Below are 14,206 nucleotides of genomic sequence, written 5' to 3' on the forward strand. Positions count from 1 at the left end.
AGATTGGCACATCACCATAATTCACATCAAGGTTTACTTTTGGTGGTATATATTCTGTGAGTTTTGACAGATGTATAATGATATCTTTCCCACACACACACTGAATTACCCTACAAGAGTATAATGATATCCTTCCCCCTACTGAATTACCCTGCAGGATAGTCTCAATTCCCTAAAAATCCTGCACATTTATTGTTCCCCACACCAAATCCTGGCAACAACTACTTATTTTTATTTCATAAGATATCAAAGAGGTACACTCATGCAGTATATATGTATGTAGCCTTTTCATATTGATGTTTTTTACTTAGTAATCTGTATTGTTTCCTACACACTTCTTATGGCTTGCTAACTCATTCTTTTTTTTCTTTCTTTCTTTTTTTTTTTTTTTTAATCTTTTGGTTTTTCAAGACAGGGTTTCTTTGTGTAACAGCCCTAGCTGTCCTGGAACTCACTTTGTAGACCAGGCTGGCCTTGAACTCACAGAGATCCACCTGCCTCTGCCTCTCCAGAGCTTGGATTAAAGGCGTGCACTACCACAACTAGCCTCATTTTTTTTTATTATTGAATAACATACTATTGTCTAGTTACTCCACACTTTATTTACCAACCAAAGGACATTTTGATTGTATCCAGCTTGGCATCTGTGAATAAAGCTACTGTAAATACCCATGTCTTAACAGGTTTTGTATGGACATAGATTTTAATTCAATTAGCCAAATACCAAGGATCATGAATGCCAGATCATATAGTAAGAGTATATTTACTTTCATAAGAAACTTCAATTTTCTTCCAAGTCTGCCATTTTGCATTCCCATTACCAATGGAGGAGACTACTATTGCTCCATGTCTTTGCCAGCACTTAGTTTAGTCAGTGTTTTGGATTGTGGCCACTAATAGATAGTAGTAGTTTTAATTTGCAGTTACTTAATGACATATGGCATTGAATATCACATGTACTTACTTGACATCTGTCTACTTTGATAAGGTTCTATTCTGCCGGTCTAGATTCATTTTTAAATTGTTCTTTTATTATTTTTGTTGTTGTTGTTGTTGTTTACAGATACTTCTCTCAATTTAAAACCTGCTTTTCATTCCTTTGACATTTTCTTTTGCAGAGCAAACATTTTTAATCTGAAATTATTCACTTGTGCTGCCTTTTGACTGCTGTTAGCATGGTTTATCTTTCTCTACCCCTTTCCTTTTATATGAGTCTTTATATTTAGAGTGGTTTTCTTTGCAGGTGATACATAGTTGAGATTTTTTTTTTCCTTTTTTTATTTTCTTTGTTATTTTGTCGGAGTGGTGAGGGGTGCGGATGTGGGTACACATGTGCCACAGTACACATGTAGAGGTCACAGGACAACTTTTGGAGTTTGCTCCTTCCATCTTATGAGGCAGTCTCTCATGGTTTCTGCCACCCCGCATACTCCTGCATATATTAGCTGGCCAATAAGCTTTCAGGGAGTTCTGCTAGCTCCACCTCCCGTCTGTCTTCCTGGAGGAGGAGTGCTGGGATTATGGACACATACCACTGTATCTAGCTTTGTGTGTGTTCTGGGAAGCTAACTCGGGTCATTGGGCTCACACAACAGGCACTTTTGCCCATCAGGTACCCATGTTCCCATCGTGCATGTGGAGGTCAGAGAACAACCTTCAGGAGTTGGTTCTATCTTTCACCATGGGTTCTAGGATTAAACTCTGTCATCAGAGTTGCTTGGCAAGCACTGTTACCCACTGAGCCTCTCCCAGGTCCAAGTAAGATTTTTAAAATTTCACCCAATTTCCTTTTTTGTTGCCCTTCATTAACCAAACCTACATCCTCTTGCTATTGTGTGTGGTGTGTGTGCCTGTTTGCATGTGTGTATAAGGTATAAGTGCCCACACACATGTGTATGCATGCATGTGGAAGCCTCAAGTTGACTTTGGGTGGCTTGTTCTCCATTTCTTTTTTAATTGAGACAGTCTCTCAGTTGAACCAGATCTCACTATTCAGCTAGTCTTAGCTTCAGCTTGCCCCAGGAATCTGTCTCATTCTCCCAAGTGCTGGGACTACAGGCAGCTGCTTTATCTGCTAGCTTTTTACATAGATCCTCACTCTTGGTAGGGAAAGTGCTATGTCCCCTGAGCTATAAAAGGAGGAAGAAATGGATGGGCATGGTGGAGCATGTCATTAATCCTAGCACTCAGAAACAGGCAGATCTCTGATTTCAAGGCCAGCCTGGTCTACAGAGCGAGTTCTAGGACAGCTAGATCTGTTAACATAAAGAAACCAGATGCCCCAAAACCATGTCCTCATTATGACTTGGTTCCCCAACCTACTACACAAGAGAGAATGTATATATTGATTAGTTAGTATGATTGATATAATTTTCATTATAATTTTATATCAGTTATTTAAAATATCTTAAAATAACTCTTGGCTAAGTGAGTAGTTAATGTTATAGAGAATTTTTAGGCTTCCAAAGCTAAGATGCAGAGTTAGTTCAAAGCATAAACCTCAAAATAATAGGAGTTTTTAGGACTATAGCCAGAAGACTTGGGTAGATCCTCTGCCAGGAAGTGTCTTGCATGATATTTATGTAAACTGCAGCAAAGAAGCAAGTTTGTGTATTTACTTTGCCTTTGTACACATTTCCTTCTCCTTCTAGAGTAGCATTCATTAAATTTCTTAAATGCCTTGCATGGGATTTTAAAGTTCACTGTGACCTCTGTACTGGTACATTATCAGGCACAGATGATGCACTTGAAGGGCTTTTGGCATTCAGTGGCTTAGCAGCCATGATTCAGTTTGAATCACCCCCTCCCTGATGGACCAGATGAAAGCTCATTCCCATGGGATCCGAGCCATGTTCTTGAGAATCGTTTTCTTTTCCAACTTACTGAGCTACTTTAGAGGCCTCTGGGTTTCACTGGGCTTTTCTTCATTTCCTTCTGTTGTTGATCTTGGCCCTTTATCTTCCACCCACTTTATTACTCATTTCGGAGGGACCTGACTGCTCAGTAACACTGAGGAAATGTATCTGAAGCCATATGGGTTGAGTAACACAAACTTAAAAGAGGGGGGGGGGGGGGATATGTGTTCTGTGAACTTCCTTTGTTTATGTGGTCTGTTTATATGTTGTTAAGGTTGTGTTATCCAGCTGCCTCCCTACATTTCAAAAATGACTAAAGATAGCTTGTGAACACTCTTAAGAGGGCCATGTTGACATAGTGAACGAAAAAAACACTTCATTTGTTCCCTACCAAATAATGTCTCTCCTTTTGAGATGAGGGAGCAATGCCAAAATGTCTAGATGGCCAGTTTCGAGGTTCTTGAGAGGCCAGTGACTTCTAGGGACACTTTTAGAAATAAGTCAACCAAGTTCTTGTTAGGTTGGAGGTTATGTGACTGTTTCTTCAGTACAGTTAGGCTGTGGTATCTAACTATCTCTTTTTGAGGGGAAGGAACCAGGTAAATTGAACATTAACATTGGTGTTAGTCAAACTGAAAGCCCATGCTCTCATCTGGTTTTATTTATTTATTTTTTTTTTTTTTTGGTTTTTCGAGACAGGGTTTCTCTATGTAGCTTTGCGCCTTTCCTGGAACTCACTTGGTAGCCCAGGCTGGCCTCGAACTCATAGAGATCCGCCTGGCTCTGCCTCCCAAGTGCTGGGATTAAAGGCGTGCGCCACCACCGCCCGGCTCTCATCTGGTTTTATATAATATGAATTAAAATTTAAGTACATTTCAGTTATTATCATTCTAGAAAACAAGTGGAATTCTATAGTATTTGTCAGAGCCATTCCACTGTAAGTACCTTGTCTTAAGAAACTGAAAATGGTTCTCAAGCCTTCCTGCACATCATATGAATGAATGCCTTCCTCTGCCTTCTAGGCTCTATATGCCGTAATTCGTAAGATAAATACAGAGAGGCTTTTTTGTCACATTCAACTATTTATGGATCTTGGTCTGCTAAATAATACATTTCAAAGTGAAATTAAGTAAGAACAAGAAATAAAGCATCAGTTTTAGTGTTTGGGAAGTAAACCACTCCATTGAACATTGAGAATGCGGTTGGTGTTCCTGCAGCTTCTTCCTGTTTCCCCCTGAGCCGGATGAACACTGGCTCAGCAGAGCTCCTGTGCTCGCCTTTAATGGCCCCTCACTGGAGCCCCTCACCAGCAGCAGAGGACTGCCAAGGGCCTTCTCAGTGAATTCGCATCATTTACTTCCCAATTCGCCCACTGATTGAGGCCTTCTCTCTTGAGTGCTTTGCAGTTCCACTTAAGTGGCTGATGTTTGGGGTCACTATTGAATGTTTTGTGTGAATATCACTTTCATGATGAATTGGCTGCTGCTGCTTTTAACTGTATGGGGTGAAGCCCTTGGTGGTAAACCTTGAAAGGGAAAAATCCTTCTCTGTAGAGATATGCTAAATGAAATTACTCTCTTTATCACTTTGTCCTTTTATCCTTGCAGTCCGATAACCTCAGGTTCCTGTGATTTATTTGTTTTCTTCAATTAAGCTGAGCTGTTTCCTGTACCCAGGTGCATGCTATTTATGTTGTGGGTTTTGACAGTGGAGTGGTGCACGTTTCTGACCTGGAAGTGTGGTTTCTTTGACTCAGAACCACATCAGTATGCCTTCCATCCTCTACTTCCTTTGCACTATTTCCTTTTTCAAGGGCTTGGTGTGTCACCATTTAATCCAAGCATGATTCATGTGGGACTAAGAGCTGGTGATGTTGTAATAATAATACTGTATATATAGTAATACTCAAAACACTTGCTGTCTTAGCCTTTCTCGGTTTATGAAGTACTTTACGCTTAATCCCTCTCAATAGCTCTGTAAGTTAAATCAGCAGTTTTGTCTGTGTCTATGCTGGTGAAATTTTAGCTTAAAGTGGTTGGTTAAATATCTCTTGCTCAAGGTTGCAGTGCTTCTGGGTCACTCCACCTAAAAATCTCCACAGGAAACGAATACTTTTGAAGGGCTGGGGAGAAGGTGCAGTTCGTAAAAGTATTTGCTGTGCAGGCCTCACAGTGGACCCACAGTGGAAGGAGAGCCTCTGACCTCCACATGAAAACCATGGCCCACACACACACACTCACACACACACATACACATGTCGTGTACACACAAGAACAATAAATTAAGTTGTTTTACTTTATTAAAGAACACTTTAGAGAATGAATAAAGGTTTTCCAAAGCATGTCCTGCTTATTAAAACTGGACTTGTTTTTGTTTGTGTGTATGTGTAGTGTATGTATGTGTGGGGTATACACATGTATGCACATGTACACATCCATGCATGCACACAGAAGCCAGAGAAGACCATCAGGTGTCCTGTCCCACCGCTTTCTAGCATATTCCCTTAAGACAAGGCTTCTCACTGAACCTGGAGCTCACTATTTCAGCTAGTCCAGCCGACCAGCAAGCCCTGTGACTCCTTCCTGCCCCCTCTCCCAGCACTGGGTTTACGGGTACACTGGGGGTGGAGGGAGCGTGTATGTGAGCGCTGAGGAGTAAACTCCCGGTCGGTCCTCTTGCTTGCACAGCTGCCGCCCTTACTCACCCACTAAGCCCCCAACTTGTTTTTAGTCTGGTTAGTTGATAAAGACCGTGGCTAAAAGCCCATTAACCACAGAGTTTGAATTGATGTGTCCAAGTCAGGAAAACAAACATTTAGGTCAGTTTCTGTTCTATTGCTGATGTAATAAAGCTAAGAAAGGCAGGCCCTTAAATTAGTAGAACTGGAACCAGAAGTAATTAAGCCATTAATATTTTTTATGATTATCTCTTCCTTTCAGGGAGATGGAAAGCTTGATGACTCCTTCTTCCCTGCCGCCCCTTTTCGCAGATGAAGATGGCTCCAAGGAGAGTAGTGATCTGGCTGCAACTGGGTAAGCAGCTGCTTTGGGACATAAGACTTTGCAGAGGCTTCAGAGCACAGTGTCTGACAAAGTATGAGGTGCTAACGAGGCAGTTTTCTGCCGGAGCAGTGGAAGGTACATTTGTTGGACTTTGCAAAGAGAGCTGTTGTAAACCACTTTGTAATGTCCTCCCAGCTGTCTTCCAGTGCTCTCGTCCCTGTACACTGGTACAGCAGCCCTGTGGGCCTGGTACAGGGAACACCCGAAACAGGGGACACTCTGAAAATCAAATGTCCTTTCTCTGTAAGCTGCCACAGGTTTTCATTTTTTCCCCAGAGATTAGACCTGCGTGTGGTTTGTGCATACATGTGAGCTGATGGAAGTGGGATATGAACTAGTTTTAGGTCTGGGGAGTTAGCCAACAAGCTCCAATGATCTTCCTGCCTCCACGTCCTTTAGTGCTGGGGTTGCAGGTATGCACAGGGCTATTCCCGGCATTTTCATGGGTGCTGGGATCCAAACTCTGGCCCTCAAGCACTTTTAAATGCAGAGCTATCTCTTCAGCCCAAGTTCCAGCTTTTGTTATGATTCTTCCTTCAAGTGTTTAGAAACTGGGGCAGGAAAGGTGGCTCAATGGTTAGAGCACTGGCTGTTCTTCCAGAGCACCTAGCTTCAGTTCCCAGCACCCACATTCCCAGCTCAACAACCTTCTATAACTCCAGTTCCAGGGGATCTGATGCCCTCTGGCCCCAGAGGGCATTGTGTGCATGTGGTACACAGGCATACATACAGGCACAACCACCCGTACACATAAAAATAAGTAATTTACTTAGTTGATTTTTATTTTAGGAGCATTGGTGTTTTGCCTGCATGTATGTTTGTGTGAGGGTGTCAGATCTTGGAGTTACAGACAGTTGTGAGCTGCCATGTGGGTGCCTGGAATTGAACCTTGGTCCTTTGGTTAAAGTGCTTTTAACTGCTGAGCCATCTTTCCAGCCCCAAATAATTTTTTTTAATTAAAAAAAAAGAAGCCATCTTTCCAGCCCCAAATAATTTTTTTAATTAAAAAAAAAAAGATGCTTCAACACTTTAGCCAACTTCTTGTTTCTCCCATCACTTTTCCGTGGAATCATTGGACAAACGTATAAAGGAATTCAAAGAAAAGTTAATGGCAGCATCCACCTCTTACCTTAATTCTCTGTTCCACTTGAGAAGGATTTTTTGTTTTGTTTTGATTTGGGGTTTTTGGTTTTTGGTTGGTTTGGCTGGTTGGTTTGGTTTTTTGAGACAGGGTCTCTCTCTCTCTCTGTCTCTCTCTCTCTGTCTCTCTCTCTCTGTCTCTCTCTCTCTCTGTGTCTCTCTCTCTCTCTCTCTCTCTCTCTCTCTCTCTCTCTCTCTCTCTCTCTCTCTCTCAGTGTAGACCTAGTTGTTCTGGAACTCACTCTGTAGCCCAGGCTAGCCTCGAATTCAGATCCGCCTGCCTCTGTCTCCCAAGTGCTGGGATTACAGGCGTGTGTCACCAGTCCTGGCTTCACTTGAGGGTTTTTTGTTTTGTTTTGTTTATCTTCTCTTGATATTTATAAGCTGTTTGCCAAAGAAGAAATATTCATTAATGGATTCAAGTGCTAGCTAATCCCTAAGATGAATTATTTTAATATTCCTTAAAGCCCTTTAAAAAATAACCCATATTATGTAATTCTGTTTTCTTCCCTCACATTCATTTCTCAACCTCATTAATATCTCTGCCTTTTGACCTCACTGCTTAAATGAAATTGTTCCCCAAGACTTTTCTAAAGGCTGCCTGGTTACTAGATTAAATCATTCAGGAAAAGTGTTCAGTGTGGCCAGACAAGTTGGCACATGCCTTTAAGGTCAGCATTGGGAGGCAGAGGCAGGCAGATCTCTGTGAGTTCAAGTCCAGCGAGGGCTACATTGTGATATGCTATCTCAAAACAAGGTTTTCTTCCCAGTTGTATACCAAAAAGTATTCACTCCTGTAGATCAAAAGCAAAGATCAAAAGAAACAACAAGCTCAGTCTTTTTATTTTATTTTTTACTTGTAGAGTGACACTATCTCACTGTGTAGCCCAAGCTGGCCTGGAACTCAGTCTGTAGAGCAGGCTATCCTCAAACTTTAGGCACTCCTTCTGCCTCTGCCTCCTGAGTGCTGGAATTACAGGCATGGGCCACCTCTTCGTCCTTTTTGGTTTTGGTTTTTAGTTTTTCAAGACAGGGTTTCTCTGTGTTAACAGCTCTGGCTGTCCTAGAACTCACTCTGTAGAGCAGGCTGGCCTTGAACTCACAGAGATCCGCCTGCCTCTGCCTCCCAAGTGCTGGGATTAAAGGTTTGCAACACCATGCCCGTCTATTTCTTTGTCCTTTTACAGCTCAAATTCTGACAGAAAAAAAATGGGACAGTAAACAGGCTGAGTCAGTAGAATGCCTGCCATGTGGATAGGAACTGTGGATTGAGAAACAAAGCAGGAAGGAAGGACTAGGAAGAGTTAGGGGTACAGTTTTAGAAAGTAGCCAAGAAAGCATTTAATGAGAATGTGATCTGAGTAATGTGCTCCCTCCTCAAAAGAAGTCAGTTCACTCGCACGTTATTATCCAAGGAAGATTTTTATGGGCAGAGGAAGCAATCAAGGCAAAAGCCTGGAAGTAAGGATGTCTCTTACTTTGCAGAAATAGCCAGAAAGGCAGTGTGACTAAAGCAGCAGATTGAAGGGTGAGGGGCAGCAGAGGACTCTATGGGCGCTTCTTTGGTGTACTAATGAATTGCCTGGAGACTGCATTAACATGCAGATTCTGATTTAGAACATCTAAGGTAAGGCCAGAGATTCTGTGTTTCTAACAAGCTCTCAGGTAATGCCGTAGATGCTGACAGGCCCATACTCTAAGCGGGAAGGGCAGTATGTAGGACCAGATCTTTTACCCTTCACTCTAAACACTGGAGGATTTGAACAGAATAATAAGATCTGACTGACTTCTTAATCATCTGACTGTTGTGCTGCCAGCAGGGCAAAAGTGAGCCAGGGCTGGAGCAAGGAGACATGATGGCCTGAAGAGCACCACTCATAGCCTTGACAAGAACATTTTTGGTGAGATTGTGAAGGGAAAAAAAACCTCATTGGAGTGTGTTTCTAAGATGTGGGAATGAAGTTAGTGAGAAGTACAGAATTCTAGATGTATTTTGATAATAGACCAAACAGGATTTGACTACGAAACCAGATGAGCAATGTGAAAAGGGAGAAAAGAACAAAGACAGTTTCAAAGCTTTGGCATCACTAGTTGGAAAGATGGAGTCACCACTCACTTAGGTGGGGGAACTGAACAGTTAGGGGAAGGAAGCTTGGTCAGGAAACTATAAAACTGAGCTGCTTGTTAGAGCTCTAAGCTGGGATGTCAATCAGGCAGTGTCATACCAGGTTCTGACATTCCAGGCAGTTTAGGCTAGAAAGAAAAAGTTGAGATCATCAGAATTTAGCTAGTATTAACGCCATAGATAAAAATCCCCGAAGGAATGAGCACTGTGTGGAGAGGGAGGGGGAAAACCCCAACATCTAGAAGACAGACAGAGAAGGAATAGTAAGCCACAATCCACAGTGAGAGCTGAGAGGCAGCAGAATAAACAGACACATGAGGGGGCTAGAAACTGATGGCTGTCCCAGCTCCTTCTGGTAGATTAGATGAGGACAGAGAAATGACATTGGATTTCACAAGATATGTACTGGTGGCCTTAGATAAGAATTGTAAGCTTGCACCTCTGAAATGCATTTCAGACAGGATGAGAGAAAATTGAATTCAGCAAGTATGACCCACTCTTTCTAGGGCATTAGTGGTTGAGGGCAGTAACAAATAAAGACCTTCACCGGACGTTAGGTAGAGATAGTGTCTTTCTCTCTCTCTCTCTTCGTTTTTTTTTATTTATTTATTTTTCTATTATCAGCTTGATACAGTACAAATTCTTATCCTAATAGTGAAATGTTTTACTGAGGTTTGCCCAGTGATTGAGTAATACCAAAACAATATAAGCCACAGTCATCCTAGGGTCCCCCCTGCTATGTAGCCTCCCTGGTTCTGTGGGTTGCAGTCTGATTGTTCTTTGCTTTATATCTAGTATCCACTTATGAGTGAATATATACCATGTTTGTCCTTCTGGGTTTGGGTTATCTCACTCAGGATGATATTTTCTAGTTCCATCCATTTGCCTGCAAATTACATGCTGTCATTGTTTTTCTCTGCTGAGTGGTACTCCATTGTGTATATGTACCACATTTTCTTAATCCATTCTTCAGTTGACAGGCATCTAGGTTGTTTCCAGGTTCTGGCTATTACAAATAGTGCTGCTATGAACATAGTTGAGCATGTATCTTTGTGGTATGATTAAGCATTCCTTGGGTATATGCCTAAGAGTGGTATGGCTGGGTCTTGAGGTATGGCTGGGTCTTGAGGTAGATCGATTCGCAATTTTCTGAGAAACCGCCATACTGATTTCCAGAGTGGTTGTACAAGCTTACATTCCCACCAACAGTGGAGGAGTGTTCCCTTTGCTCCACATCCTCTCCAACATTGACTGTCATTAGTGTTTTTGATCATAGCCATTCTGACAGGTGTAAGGTGGTATCTCAGAGTCATTTTGATTTGCATTTCTCTGATGACTAAGGATGTTGAACATTTCTTTAAATGTCTTTCAGCCATTTGAGATTCTTCTTTTGAGAAATCTCTGTTTAGCTCTTTAGCCCATTTTTTAATTGGATTGTTCAGTATTTTGATGTCTAGTTTCTTGAGTTCTTTATATACTTTGGAGATCAGTCCTCTGTCAGAAGTGGGGTTGGTGAAGGTCTTTTCCCATTTTGTAGGCTGTCTTTTTGTCTTATTGACCATGTCTTTTGCCCTACAAAAGCTTCTCAGTTTCAAGAAGTCCCATTTATTAATTGTTGTTCTCAATGAGACAGTGTCTTTCTTTTGTTTTCTTTTGATTTAAGAATTATACAAGCACACTTTAAACAGAGTATACCAATCCCATAGAAAGACCTGGTAATGCCAGACAGGGCAGAATTGCTGAAAATCTTAAGTAGCCAGGGGAATGAGATCATGGGTGGTAATGGAAGGCTTTAGCTAGGAGCATGCACAGTGGACACCTGTGACTACTCCCTTCAGTACCTGCCCATGTTTGTCAGGAATTTGTGGGATTGCTGTTCTTTCCCAACCTGATGTGCATATTTTGCTGGAAGACAAATATTTGAAACTTTGGAAGTCTTAAGCGGATGACAGTTGGAGTGAGTGAAGGGGAAAGCAGGAGTAGCCTCAGACAGCCAGATTAATTAAAACATTTGCAGAATAATGCCTGCTAAGACCAAATTAGATCTCAGCAGCATTTCTTTTTCTTACGTATTTACTTTATGTGTATGAGTGTTTTGATTGCATGTATGTCAGTACACCCATGCATACTTGGTGCCTGGGGAGATAAGAAGAGGGTATTGAATACCCTGGAATTAATTGGAGTTAAGCATGGTTGTGAGCCACCATATTAGTGCTGGTAAGGAACTTGGGTCCTGTGTAAAAGCACAAGTGTTCTAAACCATTGGGCCATCTCTCCAGCCCTGGGGCACTGCATTTTAAAGAACATGGTTAATGTCGACTTCATAGCTTCTTTTTTAATATATACTTGTTAAAGGACCTCAACAATCTAGAAACCTCTATATAAATCATTGGTATGTCTCCTAGAAAAAATCAGAAAAGTATCATTTCTTTCATCTACACTATAGTCTGCATCTGCTTTTGTTCGTGGTTCCACCGCCTATAATCTGATATTTGTTCCCATAATTCCACTGAAACTGTACTACCCCCTAAAGCTGCCTAACCTTCAGGGATCCAAATTTTAACAGAATGTTTTTAGCATGTTTATTTGTTTAACAGTGTCTTTCTTGGTAGCCTGGCTGCCTTGAAACTGTCCATATGGACCAGGCTGGCCCTGATCTCAAAGAGATCCACTTGCCTTGCCTCCCAAGTACTGGAATTAAAGGTGTGCTCCACCTCACCCAACTAGCCTGTCTTATTTGACCTTAACACCTTTTTTCTTGGTTGCTGCCCTAACTTCCTTAAAGTCTCCCTGTCCTTTCTCTTGTGGTGTTCTCCTAATTCTTGAGTCGCCTTGCCTAATATTTCTAACACTTACTTTTAAAAAGCTATTGTCTTGACTGTGTTCTGTGGGACCTTCCTTCCAGTGCCTTTCTTGAGAATACTTAGTAATCGTTACCCTGGACTGCTGCCTTGCAGCTCTTGTATCGTGTGTGTGTGTGTGTGTGTGTGTGTGTGTGTGTGTGTGTGTGTGTGTGTGTGTGTGTGTGTACGTGTGTGTGTGTACGTGTGTGTGTGTACATGTGTGTGTGTGTGTGTGTACGTATGTTTATTATTCTTTCATACATTACACACTAACCGCAGTTTCCCCTACCTCCACTCCTTCCATTCTCCCCCTTCCCCTCTCCCTCAGATCCACTCCTCCTCCATTTCCCTTCAGAAAAGAGCCGGCCTCCCAGGGATATCAACTGAACACGGCATAACAAGTTACAATAAGACTAGGCATAAACCCTCATGTTCAAGGCTGGGCAAGGCAACCCAGTAGGAGAAAAAGGGTCCCAAGAGCAGGCAAAAGATTCATAGACACCCCCACTCCCACTGTTAGGAGTCTCACAAGAACACCAAGCTACACAACCGTAACATATATTCAGGGGAACTAGCTCAGACCCATACAGGCTTCATGATTGTCCCTTCAGTCTCTATATGCCCCTATGCTTCATCGATTTAGAGGGCCATGTTCTCCTGATATCCTCCATGCTCTCTGACTCCTGCAATCCTTCCTCCCCCTCTTCTTCAGGGTTCCTCAAGCTCCACCTAATCTTTGGCTGTGGGACTCTGCATCTGTTCCCATCAGTTGCTGGATGGAGCCTCTCTGATGATGATTGGGCTAGGCTCTGATCTTTGAGTATAGCAGAATATCATTAGGAATCATTTCATTGACTTTTTTTTTTCTTGCCAGTTATGTTGGATTCTATCCTAGGTCTCTGAGCCATCCAGGCAGGGTCAGGCGTGGGCTCCCTTTCGTGGTGTGGACCTCAAGTTGGACAAATCATTGGCTAGCCACTCCCACAAGTTCTATGCAACCATTACCCCATCACATCTTGCAAGCAGGACAAACTCTAGAGCAAAGGAAAGTTTCGTGGCTTGGTTGATATCCCAGTCCCTCCTCTGGAAGCCTTGCCTGGTTACAGAAGATGGCCGATTCAGGTCCCTCCTTCTGTATCTCAGGACATGTTTTCCAATTGTCCATAGGATATCTCCACTTAATTATGCTATAAGAATTTCAAGCTAGCCGGGCGGTGGTAGCGCACGCCTTTAATCCCAGCACTTGGGAGGCAGAGCCAGGTGGATCTCTGTGAGTTCGAGGCCAGCCTGGACTACCAAGTGAGTCCCAGGAAAGGCGCAAAGCTACACAGAGAAACCCTGTCTCGAAAAACCAAAAAAAAAAAACAAAAAAAAAGAATTTCAAGCTTATCATCTCATCTGTGTGTCTTCTCATCCATATACCCTATTTTGTCCATGATTAGTACTAAGTTCCTAATCACCTGCTAGAAACTTGCAGTTACCTCAGACTCTTACTGTTTATGTTCATTCATTCATTAAGTTCTCTCTAGTCTCCACCTTTTGTGTCTCTCAGCTTTTGCTCCTCTGTTCTTTGTTCTGCTGTGTTTAATCCTTGTGTTGCATAGCTCTTAATTGGACTCTTTCCTCTCTTAGACCTTGTTCTTTCTACATAGGATGATGATGTTTACCTGATCAGTATCTATTCGTCTTCCAAGACTTCCTTTGTGAAATCTTCCTTAGCAGCCTGACCACATATAGAAAATTCTGACCCTTTCCAGTGCCTCTTAGGACACTTTCTATAAACATCTATTGCAGTACTTACATTGCATTGTGATTGTTGCTGATTGTCTTATGGAGTGTATATTATTTCAGAGTAATAACCAAATATTACTCTATTATCCATTTTCTTGCCTCTCTTACCTTTCCAGTAATCCCCCTTAAAAATAAATAAATAAATAAATAAATAAATAAATAAATAAATAAATAAATAACTTATTAGCATATGCAAGTCTAAGACTCAACCATCCATCATCTGTACTCTCCTTGTGCACCTCTTCGAAGAACTCACCAGGAATGGATTATTAGAAGGAGAATAGTATACCTGCCTAACATTTATACTTGGGCTATGGTTGTAGCTCAGAACACTTGTCTAGCATATGTGAGGATCTGTGCTTGATCTCTAATACTTCACAAAGAAATTAT

General features: G+C 41.9%; 1 protein-coding gene across 3 annotated transcripts in view; it reads left to right on the top strand.

The window, feature by feature from the left end:
• Hmg20a (high mobility group 20A) overlaps window positions 1-14,206 on the top strand; it is an 86,419-nt gene that overhangs the window by 47,938 nt on the left and 24,275 nt on the right. For 2 of the 3 annotated variants that reach the window (XM_006971551.4, XM_042280979.2), the window contains exon 2: window positions 5,795-5,887. In XM_006971551.4, the coding sequence (XP_006971613.1) occupies window positions 5,799-5,887 (89 nt within the window). In that variant the 5' untranslated portion in view covers window positions 5,795-5,798. Of the gene's footprint in view, window positions 1-5,794; window positions 5,888-8,542; window positions 8,685-14,206 lie in introns of those variants that run through there. The other variant, XM_076576340.1, reaches the window with a different exon arrangement.

Source organism: Peromyscus maniculatus, chromosome 7, assembly GCF_049852395.1.
Source record: "Peromyscus maniculatus bairdii isolate BWxNUB_F1_BW_parent chromosome 7, HU_Pman_BW_mat_3.1, whole genome shotgun sequence".
In the NCBI taxonomy this organism is placed as follows: Eukaryota; Metazoa; Chordata; class Mammalia; order Rodentia; family Cricetidae; genus Peromyscus; species Peromyscus maniculatus.